At 59.8% G+C, this 14,203-nt stretch overlaps 1 protein-coding gene and 1 long non-coding RNA gene across 2 annotated transcripts; one reads left to right on the forward strand and one right to left on the reverse strand.

Annotated features, from left to right (window-relative positions):
- The first annotated feature begins 63 nt into the window (after nucleotides 1-63).
- RNF169 (ring finger protein 169) lies at nucleotides 64-11,350 on the forward strand. The gene is made up of 6 exons (XM_064144158.1): nucleotides 64-436; nucleotides 2,370-2,446; nucleotides 3,963-4,109; nucleotides 5,533-5,651; nucleotides 6,294-6,393; nucleotides 7,397-11,350. Exons 1-6 carry the CDS (start codon nucleotides 64-66, stop codon nucleotides 8,630-8,632), a joined length of 2,052 nt encoding a protein of 683 aa, XP_064000228.1. The 3' UTR covers nucleotides 8,633-11,350.
- Nucleotides 11,351-11,950, reverse strand: LOC135175827 (uncharacterized). The gene is made up of 2 exons (XR_010302475.1): nucleotides 11,873-11,950; nucleotides 11,351-11,476 (listed from the first exon to the last, which is right to left on the reverse strand). It is a non-coding gene; the product is annotated as an uncharacterized LOC135175827 (long non-coding RNA).
- Nucleotides 11,951-14,203: the final 2,253 nt, after the last annotated feature.

Below are 14,203 nucleotides of genomic sequence, written 5' to 3' on the forward strand. Positions count from 1 at the left end.
CGCCGGGCAGCGCAGAGCGGAGCCGCAGGGCCGCGGCGCTGCCGCTGGGGGGCGCCGGCAAAGATGGCGGCGGCGGCGGCGGGCGCGGGCGGCAGGGCCGCGCTGCAGCGGGGGCGGCGGCGCCGCAGGCGGGAACGGCCCCGGGCGGCCGCCGGGACGGAGGGAGCGGAAGAAGAGGAAGATGAGGAGGAGGAGGAAGGCGAAGCGGCGGCGGAGTGCCCGCTGTGCCGGCAGGCTCTGCGGGAGGCGGTGACGCCGCCCTGCCGCCACTCGCTGTGCCCTGCCTGCTTCCAGCGCTGCCTGCAGGGCCCCGGGCTCTGCTGCCCGCTCTGCCGCGGCCGCTTCTCCGCCAGGGCCCGGCGGCAGCAGGCCACCGGCGACACCGCGGACGCCACGGCGGGAGGAGGAGGAGGAGAGCAGCGGCAGCCGGAGCAAGGTGCGGCGGCGTCGGGCCCCGGAGGCCCTCCCCCGTTCCACCTCCCGCTTGGGCGCGAAAAGGGGAGGGAGGAGGAGGAGGAGGAGGAGGAGGAGGAGGGCAGGGCCGAGGTGAGCTGAGGCCGTGAGGGGCTCAGCGCTGAGGGCTCCGCAGAGAGGGAGCTGAGATGTGCTCAGCCTAGGGCAGGGCTTGTGTCCCTGGGCTGGCACTGGGGAGGCCACAGCTGGCAGGCTGGGGGCAGGGCTGGGCACAGCAGGGGCAGGAGGAGCTGCAGGGGCTGGGGCAGGGCACAGAGCAGGGCAGCAGAGCTGGGCAAGGGTGTGGAGGAGCAGGAGGAGGCTGTGCAGGAGCTGTGAGGAGCAGCTGAGGGAGCTGGGGCAGGGCTGAGGCTGCAGCAGAGGAGGCTGAGGGCAGCCCTTGTGGGGCTCTGCAGCTCCCTGGCACCCCTGGCTGTGGCCAAGCAGTGCCCTGCTGCTGCCTCTGCTGCTCCTCAGCACCAGCCTCAGCCTTCTGCTGCCTGGCAGCAGCCTGGAGCCAGCTGGGGCCAAGCTCTGTGCTGAGGGCTGTGCCCAGAGGAGATGGGCTCAGGCTGTGCCAGGGCAGGTGGAGCTTGTGCCTGAGGAGCACTTTGTGCCCCTGGAGGGTTGTGCCAGGCCTGTGCCAGGCTGCCCAGGGCAGTGGTGCAGTGGCCATGGCTGGAGGGGCTGGCAAGGGGCAGAGCTGTGGTGCTGAGGCCGTGGGTGGGTGGTGCTGGGGCAGGGCTGGGGCCATGCTTGGCCTCCATCCCCTCCCAGCTCTCTCCCTGCCCTGCTGCGGTCCCTGGCTGCAGGGTGCAGCTTGCCCAGACTTGCTCTGCCCCGCAGCAGGAAGGAGCTCAGCTGCTGGCACCGAGGGCAGAGCCAGCTGGGCACTGCCAGGCTCAGCCACAGCCTGCTGCCCGCATCCGTTGGGTTTCCTCCTTTCCCCGGGGAGGGCAGGGCAGGAAGCTGGAGCGGGATGGGGAATTCCTGCCGGGTGGAGCAGGCCTGAGCTTGGCTGGCAGTGAAATCCGAGCTTGGGTTAGCTCCAGAGCAGTGAAACCGCAGCCGTGAGGGTGAGGAGGAGAAAACCTCCCCCCCGGAGGGGCTGGGACTGGCTGAAGGCCACGGGTGGGAATTTGTGGCCTCTTGGAGTCTTTCTACCACTCCACAGCCCCAGAGCCACCCAGAGGTAGGCTGGGAAGGAGCCCTGAGGGCTCCGATGCCGCAGGGACACATCCAGGCAGGGCTGCAGGAGCCTCCAGAGATGGAGACTTCATCGCCACCCCTCTGGGCAGCCTCCTCCGGGGCTCTGCTGCCCCTCAAAGCCAAGGAGCTTCCTCCTGGCCTTCAGGTGCAGCTTCTCAGCTTCCAGTTGCTGCTCAGCACCTCTTGGCCTGCCGCTGGGGGACTGCTGAGCCTGGCACCACCCTCCTGGCCCCCGCCCCCTTAGACCCTCCTCCTCCTCCCCCCCTCCCCCCTCCTCCCTCCTCCCTCCTCCCCTTCTCCTCTCCCCTCCTCCCTCCCCCCTCCTCCCCCCTCCTCCCCTCCTCCTTCCCTCCTCCCTCCTCCTCCCTCCCTCCTTTTCCCCCCTCCTCCTCTCTTCTTCCTTCCCTCCTCCTTCCACCCTCCTTTCCTCCTCCTTCCACCCTCCTTCCACCCTCCTTCCCTCCTCCCTCCCTTCTCCTCCTCCCTTCCTCCATCCTCCCTCCCTCCATCCCTCCTCCTCGACGGGTAGAACGTAGCCTTCAGCCTGCCACAGTGCTGAGGAGAGAGCAGGAGATGCTGGGGAGCAAAAAGCCCAACGATGCTGTGGAAGTCCTCAGGAGCTTTGTTCTCCTTGGGATGAGCTCAGGAAGCAGGCACTGATCAAAACTTCTTCGATGCCTTTTCCCCCTCCCCCTTCTCTGTTGCAGACTTTGTGTTCAGAGCCCCCATTAAGCTGAGGAGGCCTGGGGAGCTCCGGGAGGAGCATGAGAGCCACCTGAGGAAGGTATGGAGCTGAGCCTGCCTCTGGGCCTGGGAGGGGTCTCCAAAGGTCTGAAGTCATCCAGGGCAACCCCCCCCTGCACTCACCAGGGATGTTCTCCACCAGAGCAGGTTGCTGACAGCTCCATCGAGCCTGTCCCAGCCCTCAGCAGGGCCAGCTCCAGCCAGAGCAGCTGCCCTGGGCCAGCTCCAGCCTGCCCTTGCCTGCCTCCAGCAGCTCCCTGTGGCCTGTGCCAGCCTCTCCCCAGCCTCCCTGTGCAGAGCTTCTCCTCGTGGCCAACCTGAGCCTGCCCTGCTCCAGCTCCAGAGCCTTGTCCCTGCTCCTGCCAGCCCAGGCCCTTCTGGACAGTCCCTCCCCAGCCTGCCTGCAGCTGCCCTGCAGCTCTCCAGGTGCAGCTCTCAGCTCTGCCTGCAGCCTGCACAGCCCCAACTCTGCCAGCCTGGCCCCACAGCAGAGCTGCTCCAGCCCCTCTCAGCACCTTGCTGCCTCCTCTGCAGCAGCTCCAGGCTCACCCACGGCTGCACACAGCACTGCAGTCACCTTCTGAGGGCAGCATGATCAGGCTGAACCCTTCCTGAGCCCTCCAGCTCCTCCTGGCACTGCTGTGCCCAGCCCTGCCCCCAGCCTGCCAGCTGTGCCCTCCCCAGTGCCCAGCCCAGGGGCACAAGCCCTGCCCTGCCCCTGCTGCCCACACCACTGCTGCTCCATGCCAGGCTGCTGCTGCCCTCCTTGCCCACCTGGGCACCCCCTGGCTTCTCTCCATCCGCTGCCACCAACCCCTCCCAGCCGTTCTGGTGGGCACTTCTTAGCTCTTCTGCCCCAAGAGGCTGAGGATGGCATCTCCTGAGTGGTGCCCAGGCTCAGCAGGCTGCAGTGGGGAAGAGGCTGAGGCTGGCAGTGGGTGGAGGAGGCTGAGGGTGGGTGGAGAGAGACTGGAGTGGGTGGAAGGAGGCTTGGGGTGAGGGGAAGGAACATTGAGGTGGGTGGGTAGAAGGCTTGGGATGGGCAGAAGGAGTCTTGGGGTGGGTAGAGAGACTTGGGTGTGAAGGAGCCTTGGGGTGGATGGAGAGACTTGAGGTGGGTGGAAGGAGCCTTGGGGGGGTGAAGGAGCCTCGGGATGGGTGGAAGGAGCCCTGGAGCAGGCTGCCCAGAGATGTTGTGGAGCCTCTTCTGGAGAGTTTCCAAGCCCACCTTGGGCATGGTGCCCCTAGGCAAGCTGCTGTGAGTGCTTTAGGAAGCTCCAGATGGAAGTTGGAAGCTCTCCAGAGAAGAAGTCCACAACACTCCTGTGGGCAGCCTGCTCCAGGCCTCCAGCACACAAAGTTCCTCCTCAGCTCCAGCTGGGCACCTCCTGGCTTCCAGCTGGTGCCTCTTCTGCCCATCAACCACGAAGGAGGAGAGCAGTGAAGACCCCAAATGAAATGCTGTGGCCAAGCTCCTGGCAGGTCCTTTGGTGGCAGCCAGGTGCAGAGCTTCCAGCTGAGCCTTTCCTTTTTCTTTCCCCCATCCTTGTTTGCAGCTGAGAGAAGAAAAACTCCAAGAAGAAAAATCTTCTGAGGACCTGCTCCACAAATTGGTTCTGGATGAGCTGGAAGGTGGCAAAAGGAAAATGGAGGAGCAGCAGAAGAAGGAGGAAGCTCTGGGGCTGAGGGTCAACCAGGAGGCTGTAAGTTAAGGTTCTGCTTCTCCTTCTCCATCCTCATCCTCCTGGGGACACTCCTCATGGCTTAGGGCAAAGGGTGAAGGGAGGAGGATGCAGACTGATCTGAGAAGGACCAAGCAAGATCTGGGAAGGAGCCTCCTGGGACCTAGAAAGCCCAAACAAGAACTGAAAAAGGACTCACCCAGAAGGACCAAGAGCTATGGGGGGGGATGGAGATGTGCCCAGGGGGTGGCAGCTGCCCAGGGGTGTCCCCAGGGGCTCAGGGTGGGGACACTGCTCTTGAATGCCTTCAGCACTGAGCTGGGTGAGGGCTGGAGCTGTCTCCATGTCCCCCTGTCCCTGTGCTGTCCCAGCTCTGCCCCATCCCCTCTGCCCCTTTCCCACCTGTCCCTGTCCTGTCACCATCCTGACACCATCTTCATCCCCTGTCCCATCCCTGCTGGTCCTGCTCTGCCTATCCCAGCTCCTGCCTTGTCCCCATCCCTGTCACAAGCCAAGACCTGTCCCAGCTCATCCCATCCCTGTCCCCACCTTGCCACTGTCCTCTCCCCATCTCTGTCCCTGTCCCCATCCCATCCCTGTCCCCACCTTACCACTGTCCTCTCCCCATCTCTGTCCCTGTCCCCACCCCATCCCTGTCCCCACCTTGCCACTGTCCTCTCCCCATTCCTATCCCTGTCCCCATTCTGACTCTGCCACTCCTGTGCCTGTCCCTGTCCCCATCTTCCCATCTCTATCCCTGTCCCCATTCTGACCCTGCCACTGTCCTGTTCCCATCCCTGTCTCCATCTCTCCATCCTGTCCCTCTCCCTATCTTGCTATTGTCCTCTCCCTATCCCTGCCCCCATCCCTGTCCCTACCTTGCCACTGTCCTTTCCCCATCCCTATCCTAACCCTGCCCCAAGCCAGATGTGTCCCAGCCTGTCCCTGTCCCCATCCCTGTCCCAAGCCACACAAGGTCCCAGTCACAAGGGACAGTGGTTTAGGAGTGGAGCAGGGCAGAGTTAGGTTGGATGTGAGGAACAAGTCCTGCACCAGGAGGGTTGCCCAGGGAGGTGCTTGTGGCCTCAGCCCTGGAGAGGAGAAGGCTCCAGGGAGACCTTTGAGCAGCCTGCCAGGATCTGGAAGGGGCTAGAGGCTGCAGGGGGACTGCTCCCAGAGGCCTGCAGGGACTGGGCCAATGGTTTGGGATGAGAGCAGAAGCAGATTGAGGTTGGTTGTGAGGAGCAAGTCCTGCACCAGGAGGGTCGCTCAGGGAGGTGCCTGTGGGCCCCAGCTGAGGCCCAGTGAGGCTCTGAGCAACCTGCTCTAGCTGGGGGTGTCCCTGCTGAGTGCTGGCTTGGACTGGACCAGCTTTGGAGGTCCCTTCCAGCCCATTCCACGAGTCTGATTCTGGATTGCTCCAACTGGATCCTGCCCTCCACAGCTCCCTGAGCGCCTCTCGGACTCGGAGAACGAGGAACCCCCCCAGGGCAGGCACAGCCACGGCCACCGCTCGGCTTTCGTCTCCAAGAGCACTGCCTACTCCTTGGCCTTCCTCTCAGGGTGAGCTCTTCAGCCTCCTCATCCTCACTGATGTCCTTCCTCTCACTGGTGTCCCCCCCTCGGGGCTGCTCTTCTCCTCTAAACCTACCTGAGCCTCTTGGAGTTCGCGATGGGGCCAGGTGGAGGCCTGGAGCTTGGGGCTGGTTCCCCAGGGGTCAGGACCTGGGTCCTGGTTTGCTCCCAAGTCTTCATCATCAGCTTTGATGAAGGCACAGAGTGGAGCCCTCTGCTGGCACCAGGCTGTAGTTGCTCAGAGGAGTAGCTCCACCTGGTAGGAGCTGTTTCTCCTGCTGGCACCAGGCTGTGGTGGCTCAGAGGAGCAGCTCCACGTGGGAGGAGCTCCTCAACCTCAAGGGGGGATGGTTTGGAGCTCCGAGGGGGAGCCTCAGAGCAGAGAGGAGGGAGAAGTTGTGCAGCAGGAGGCTGGGCAGAGCCTGGCCAGAGCACAGAAGCTTCCCTGCCCTCACCACCAGCTTCAGCCTCCATTACCTACAAGCCCAAGGTGGAGTTGTCCATGAGTTAAGCCTGTTCCAAACGTCGATGCCCTCTGCTGCCAGAGCTGTTGCCAGGCCTGGTGGCTTTGCCAAGGTCACCAAGATAATCTCCTGCTTCCCCTCCCCCTCCTCCTCTTTGTTTTCCCAGGAACCTGAGCTCCAAGGTGGAAAGGAGTCGGAGCTGCACCGACACCGTTCAGGAGAGGTCAAAGAGCAGGCAGAGATCAGCCCCAGCCAACAAGAGCAAGGTAGCAGCAACACCTCCAGCCACAGCCACTCCACCACCTCCCTGGGCAGCCCATTCCAGTGCCAATCACTCTCTCTGACAACAACTTCCTCCTCACAGCCAGCCCAGACCTGCCCTGGCACAGCTTCAGACTCTGGCCCCTTCTGCTCTTGCTGCTTGCCTGGCAGCAGAGCCCAACCCCACCTGGCTACAGCCTCCCTGCAGGCAGCTGCAGGCAGCAATCAGCTCTGCCCTGAGCCTCCTCTGCTGCAGGCTGCACCCCCCCAGCTCCCTCAGCCTCTCCTCACAGGGCTCTGCTCCAGGCCCCTCCCCAGCCTTGCTGCCCTTCTCCAAACACTTTCCAGCACCTCAGCAGCTCTGTGCAATTCAGGAGCCCACAGCTGGACACAGCACTGCAGGGGTGGCCTGAGCAGTGCTGAGCACAGGGGCACAAGAACCTCCCTTGTCCTGCTGCCCACACTGCTCCTGAGCCAGCCCAGGATGCCATTGGCTCTGCTGCCCACCTGGGCACTGCTGCCTCAGCTTCAGCTCCTCTCTGCCAGCACCCCCAGCCCCCTCTCTGCCTGCCTGCTCTCAGCCACTCTGGCCCCAGCCTGCAGTGCTGCTTGGGGTTGTTGTGGCCAAAGTGCAGAACCTGCCCTTGGCCTTGTTCAGTCTCATCCCCTTGGCCTCTGCCCACCCATGCAGCCTGGCCAGGTCCCTCTGCAGGGCTCTCCTACCCTCCAGCAGCTCCACAGCTGCTCCTAGCTTGCTCCCATCTGCAAACTCACTGCTCCTGGACTCAATGCCCTGCTCCAGAGCATCAATAAAGACACTGAACAGGCCTGTGCCCAGCACTGATCCCTGGGGCACACTACTGGTGCCAGCTGCCAGCTGGCTGTGGCACCATTCACCACCCTCTGGGCCTGGCCCTCCAGCCAGTTGCTGACCATACTAGAGTGGAGAGAGACTCCTTGCCCCGTGCCAACCTTTCTGAGCTGTGCCTCTCGTTCTGTGCTTTGCAGGTGCCAGGTGTCAGCAGCACCTCAGCCCCCCTGCTGGGGGTCCTCTCCTCCACGCAGAACCATCGCTGCCTCTCTGCTCCGGACCTGAGCGGGGCTGAGAAGCGTCAAGTCCTCAACCCTGTGTCCTCCTTCTCTGCCCTCCAGAGGGGGCCCGAGAGGTCGATCAGCCCCGAAAGCAACGACAGCATCTCGGAGGAGCTCAACCACTTCAAACCTATCGTCTGTTCCCCTTGCACCCCTCCCAAAAGGCTTCCTGATGGGAGGGTTTTGAGCCCTCTCATCATCAAATCCACGCCCAGGAACCTCAACCGGAGCCTCCAGAAGGCGACCACCTACGAGGCCAGCCCCAGGATCCTGAAGAAGTGGGAACAGATCTTCCAGGAGCGGCAGATCAAAAAGACTCTTTGCAAAGCCACCCTCACCTCCTCGGCCTCGGAGCCAGGAGAAGACATTCCCGAGGTCACCAACTCCAGTGGTGGCACTAAAGAGCAGCCCCAAGTTCGGGCTGATCACCACCACCACCTCCTCCTTCCACCTGACCCTCGCCCCGAGCTGGAGTCGTCTGCTCCTTCCATCAGTGCAAGCAGGCTGGGAGGAGGGAGCGAGGAGAAGAAAGCTGCCCCAGCCTTGCCAGCAGAGGACATGGCCGAGGAGCCAGGCAGCAGGTCCAGTGTCACCACCCAAAACCCACCAGAGGTCCCAGGCCTCAAAGTCAGCCCTTTGCTGGACAAACCTTGCCTTGGCCTTGGCCCCAAAGCGCTCAGCAGGAGGCTGCTGGGGGTCACCTCCTCGCTACCTGACGGCGGCACCCTGGGGATGCCTCTGAAGGCAGCAGGCAAGAAGCAGCTGAAGTTCCTGCACAGCAGTGAGGTGCTCAATGTGCAGACCACCACCAGCAGCAGCAGCAGCACCTGCAGCTCCGTGGAGAACATCGTGGGGGACCAAGGCCCTGCCCTGCGCCGGGGCCGCAAGAGGCGCTGCAAGACCAAGCACCTGGAGCACGCTGCCAACGGCGCCATCAAGAGGCTGAGGCAGGGTGGGGAGGTGACCTCCTTAGCTCCTGAGGAGCGCTTGGTCCTGGAGATGGAGCAGAAGGTGCAGCAGGAGGAGGAGGACAGGAGGTTAGCCCTGCAGCTGCAGAGGATTTTCGACAGCGAGAACAGGACGCTGGAGAGGAGGAAAGTCAGGGTGGAGCGGTACCTGCTGAGGTCCAAGAGCACTCTGGGGGCTAAGTAGCACTTGGGGGACCATGTTGCCTTGCTAGGGGACAGGGAGGTGGCCTTCTGGAGGACAGGGAGGTGGCCTCTCTAGGGGACAGTGAGGATGCCTCTCTAGGGGATGATGAGGTTGCCTTTTAGAGGATGATGAAGTTGCCTTCTAGAAGACAAAGTCACCTCATCAGCTTCTAGAAGGTGGCCCTCTAGAGGACAGTGAAGTGGCCCTCTAGAGGACAGTGAAGTGGCCTTCTAGAAGTTGAAGTTGCCTTCTGGAAGATGCTGAAGTTGCCTTCAAGAGGACAAGGAGGTTACCTCTAGAGGAGGATGAGGCTGCCTCCAGTGGACAGTGAAGTTGCCTTCTGGAAGAGAAGTCACCTGCTAGAGGACAAAGAGGTTGCCTTTCTAGAAGAGGATGAAGTTGCCTTCTAGAGGAGGATGAGGTTGCCTCTCTAGAGGACAAGGAGGTTGCCTTCTAGAAGAGAACTCACCTTCTAGAAGAAGATGAAGTTGCCTTTTAGAAGATGAAGTTGCCTTCTAGAGGACAAGGAGGTTGCCTCTAGTGGACACTGAGGCTGCCTTCCAGAAGAGAAGTCACCTCCTAGAGGATAAGGAGGTTGCCTTTCTAGAAGAGGATGAGGTTGCCTTCTAGAGGTCAAGATTGCCTCTCTAGTGGACAGTGAAGTTGCCTTCTAGAAGACAAGTCACCTTCTAGAGGACAAGAAAGTTGCCTTTCTGGAGGACACTGAGGTTGCCTTCTAGAAGATGAAGAAGTTGCCTTCTAGAGGACAGTGAGGTTGCCTTTCTCAAAGGTGATGAAGTTGCCTTCTGGAGGACAACGAAGTTGCCTCTAGAAGACCTTGAGGTTGCCTTTATAGAGGTTGATAGAGATGATCTGAGAGGAACACTTCTGTCTGTGCTGCCACCCAGCCCAAAGTCTTGGTTGCTTTGGGGTCCTTTGGGTTTGGTGGGGAGATCTTGGCTGGGCCCAGCTGAGAGAGGAGCCAAGATCCTGTCAGATCAAGGCAGAGGAGAGAAAAGAGGCCTCCAACTTCTGGGCCATAGGTCTGGGAGAAGGCTCTGTTCTCCCCATGGCTCTGGGAGAAGGCTCTGTTGTCCCCTTGGGTCCAGGATTGTCCCCATGGCTCTGGGAGAAGGCTCTGTTGTCCCCATCAATACTCTGCAAGGCTTCTACAGGCACTTGGTGACATTTGGTTGCCCACATCAAGGCCAGGTTGGATGAGGTCTGGAGCAGCCTGGGCTCAGTTGGTTGCCCACATCAAGGCCAGGTTGGATGAGGCCTGGAGCAGCCTGGGTTAGTGGAAGGTGTCCCTGTCCATGGCAGGCTGGTTGGAACTGGATGATCTTCAAGGTCCCATCCTTGCCTTGCTGCTTCAACCCACCCAAAGGCATCAGAGGGTCCACTCATGCCCGAAAGGGCTTTTTGCTGGCCTGGGAAATCTTCTCTCTGCCAGCCCCCAGCAGCCTCAGGTCCCACTGAAGGGCTGCTGAGGTTGGGCCATGCTAGGGAGCATCAGGCAGGGCTGGCAGCTGGATGTATCCCACCAGCTCCACTGGCAGGGGAGGTCTTGGTCTGCTGCCCTCATGGAGGAAAGCCAAAAGCTGTGGAAGGAAGACAAGAGAATGGAGGTCAACCATGCTGGGAGGGCTGGAGGACCTGAGCTGGGTGAGGCCAGGTTGGGAGAGGAGCCTGGAGAGGAACCTGGAGAAGGCTCCAGGGACACCTTCTGGTGGCCTTGCAGGACTGGAAGGGGCCCAGAAGAAGGCTGGGGACAGAGTTTCTGAGCAGGGTCTGTTGGACCAGGCCAAGGAGAAGCTTTGCAGTTAGAGCTGAGGAAGTTCTTCAGCGTGAGGGTGCTGAGAGCCTGTGCCAGGCTGCCCAGACAGGCAGTGGGAGATGCCCCCTGGCTGGCACCAGCCCAGGGCAGGTTGGTTTGGGGCTCTGAGCTCCCTGCTCTGCTTGGTGCTGCAGGGAGGGGGTTGGACCAGATGGCCTTGGAGGTCACTTCCAACCATGGCATGAGCCCAGGTGGCCTTCAGTAGCTGCTCCCTCTCTGGACTTTCTCTCTTCCTCCTCCTCCTCCTTTGGCCATTCCCAGGCAAAAGAACTCAACCCAACTTGGTCCTTCAGAGCTGCCCAGCAGAGTATTCATTGGGGACTCTTGGTGGCCACAGAGGCCTTCATCCATGGTGGAGGCCGTGGAGGTTGGCCACCTCCAACTCACAGGTGACCCTTGGTGGCCACAAGGACCTTTATCCAAGGTGGTGACCCCAGGGGTTGGCCATCTCCAACTCGTTGAAGACCCTTGGTGGCCACAGGGACCTTCATCCAAGGTGGAGGTCATGGAGGTTGACCATCTCCAACTCACTGAGGACCCCTCGTGACCACAGTGACCTTCACCCAAGGTGGAGGCCACGAAGGTTGACCCATGAGGACTCTTGTGAGGACAAAGCAACCAAAGGAGGCCCAAGGGGAGGCCAAGCCTCACGAATCTCCTCCAGGAGAAGGCTTTGGAGTGCCCAAAGCTCTTTTCCTGCTGTTTGAATGTTTCTCCTTGAAGGAAAACAAAACCCAACCAAGTGAGGACCTCTTTTCTGCCAGGGCTTTGGTGGAGCTCTGAGAGGACCTCTCTGGAGCTTCACTTCTGCTTCCAAGAAGATTTTTTTTTTTTACTTTAAGAAAAAGAAGGAAAAAAAAAAAAGAGAGAGAAAAAATCTATTTTATGGCTACAAATTTCTATATTTGCAAAGTTTTATCTTCTCCTGCCAGGAAGCAGCTCCACAACCTTCAGCTTCTCCACCACACAACCCAGCAAGGTCCTCCTGAAGGCCACCACGCTTGGACCTTCCTCTCCTCACCTTCTGCAGCCTCCTGCAGGTTGATTCAGGAGGGTTTGAGGACCCAAATTGAAGTCTTTCTGTGCTTGAGACTTTAGGAGGAGCTGAAGAAGTTCTTCACCTTGAGGTTGGTGGAACATTGGAAGGGGTTGTCCAGAGGTGTGGTGGAGACCTTAGCCCTGAAACTGCTCTAGAAGCAATCACAACATGAGTTGGGCTGGAAGAGGTCAAGTTCAACCTTCAACCCAACCTCACCACTGTGGGCATCAAACCATGGCCCCAAGTGACAGGGCTACAGCTCCAGGGGTGGTGACTCCACCACCTCCCTGGGGCAGCCTCTGCCAACACACAACCCAGCAAGGTCCTCCTGAAGGCCACCACGCTTGGACCTTCCTCTCCTCACCTTCTGCAGCCTCCTGCAGGTTGACTCAGGAGGGTTTGGGGACCCAAACTGAAATCTTCCTGTGCTTGAGACTTTAGGAGGGGCTGAAGAAGTTCTTCACCTTGAGGGTATTGGAAGAGGTTGTGGTGGAGACTTCAGCCCTGGAGATCAGTGATGGTCAGACCTGAGCAAGCTGCTCTAGAAGCTATCACAGCATGGGATGGGTTGGGTTGAAAGAGGTCAAGTCCAACCCTCAGCCCAACCCCACCACTGTGGGCATCAGACCATGGCCACAGCTCCAGGGCTGGTGACTCCACCACCTCCCTGGGCAGCCTCTGCCAAGCCTTTATCTTCTCCAACACACAACCCAGCAGGGTCCACCTGAAAGCCACCACACTTGGACCTTCCTCTCCTCGCCTACTGCAACCTCCTTCAGGTTGACTCAGGAGGCTTTGAGGACCCAAACTGAAATCTTTCTGTACTTGAGACCTCAGGAGGAGCTGAAGAAGTTCTTCACCTTGAGGTTGTTGGAAGACTGGAAAAGGTTGCCCAGAGGTGTGGTGGAGACCTCAGCCCTGAAGATCAGTCATGGCCAGACCTGAGTAAGCTGCTGTAGAAGTAATCACAGCATGAGTTGGGTTGGAAGAGGTCAAGTCCAACCTTCAACCCAACCCCACCACTGTGGGCATCAAATCATTGCCCCAAGTGCCAGGGCCACAGCTCCAGGGCTGGTGACTCCACCACCTCCCTGGGGCAGCCTCTGCCAAGCCCTGACCACTCTTGGCAGCAGAGAAATTGTTCCTTGTGGCCAACCTAAAGCTCTCCTGATGCAGCTTGACGTCATCTCCTCTTGTTCTGTCACCCAAGGAGCACAGAAGGGACCCCCTGAAGGTCATCCTGGACCAACCTCCTGCAGTGAGCAACTGCAGGTGGCTCAGAGTCTCATCCACTTGGACTTTGAAGGTCTCCAAGGTTGGACTCCAAAGATGGAGTCCCAAAGATGCACTTCCAACTTCCAAGGTTGGACTCCCAGGGATGGATTTCCAAGGTTGAATTCCCAGGGATGGACTTCCAAGGTTGGACTCCCAGGAATGGACTTCCAAGGTTGGACTCCCAGGAATGGACTTCCAAGGTTGGACTTCCAAGGGATGGACTCCCAAGGTTGGACTTCCAAGATTGGACTCTAAAGTTGGGCTCTCAGGGATGGACTTCCAAAGTTGGACTCCCAAGGCTGTAGCCTGGTCCACATCTCTGGGCAACCTTTTCCAGTCTTCCACCAGCTGCATGGTGAAGAACCTCCTCCTGAACTCCTTACTCCATGACTCACTGAAAACCTGAAGCTGTCTTCTGCTGTGAGGACCAAAAACCCCACCCAAGGCTGGAGGGGGCTGGGGTTGGGTTGATGCCTGAAGGTCCAAGGTCTGCTCAGCGATGCCAGCAGCTCCAGCTGGTTGCTTTGTCACCTTCTGGAGCTTCCAGGCCGGGGTGGGATGGAGGTGACTGAAGGCCAAGTGCCTAAGGAAGGCTGGAGCTGATTGGATCTTCTTGTGGATGTCAGCACAAGCTCTTCACAGCCTCTTGGCCACCCAGCAGGGCACCAGGTGGAGCTTCAGCCTTGGCTTCTCCACGAAAGCCAAGTGAGGAGCTTGAGGCCTTCAAGACTCTTCACTGAATTTCTAGTCCCAGCCTTTAGAAGCACTCCAAGGTTGGACTTCCAAGGATGATCTCCAAGGTTGGACTCTAAGGGATGGGCTTTAAAGTTGGACCTCCAATGTTTGACTCCAAAGGATGGACTCCCAGGGTTGGACTCCTAGGGAAGGACTCCCAAGGTTGGACTCCATGGATAGACTCCCAGGGATGGACTCTAAAGTTGGACTCCTAGGGTTGGACTTCAGGGGATGGACTCCCAAGGGGTGGACTCCCAAGGTTGGACTCCAAGGTTGGACTTCCTAGGGATGGACTCTAAAGTTGGACTCCCAATGTTGGACCCTCAAGTTGGACTCCACGGTTGGACTTCAGGGATGGACTTCCTAGGGATGGACTCCCAAGGACAGACTCCTAGGGATAGACTTCCAAGGTTGAACTCCCAGGGATGGACTCCCAAGGTTGGACTCCAGAGATAGACTTCCAAGGTTGGACTGCAGGAATGGACTCCCAGGGATGGACTTCCAAGGTTGGACTCCTAGGGTTGAACTTCCAAGGTTGGACTCCTAGAGATGGACTTCCAAGGCTGGACTCCAATATTGGACTTCCAAGGTTGGACTGCAGGGATGGACTCCTAGGGATGGACTCCCAAGGGTGAACTCCAAGGTTGGACTGCAGGGATGGACTCCCAAGGTTGGCCTCCCAGGG

This window comes from Pogoniulus pusillus, chromosome 6 (genome assembly GCF_015220805.1).
Source record: "Pogoniulus pusillus isolate bPogPus1 chromosome 6, bPogPus1.pri, whole genome shotgun sequence".
Lineage (NCBI taxonomy): Eukaryota > Metazoa > Chordata > Aves > Piciformes > Lybiidae > Pogoniulus > Pogoniulus pusillus.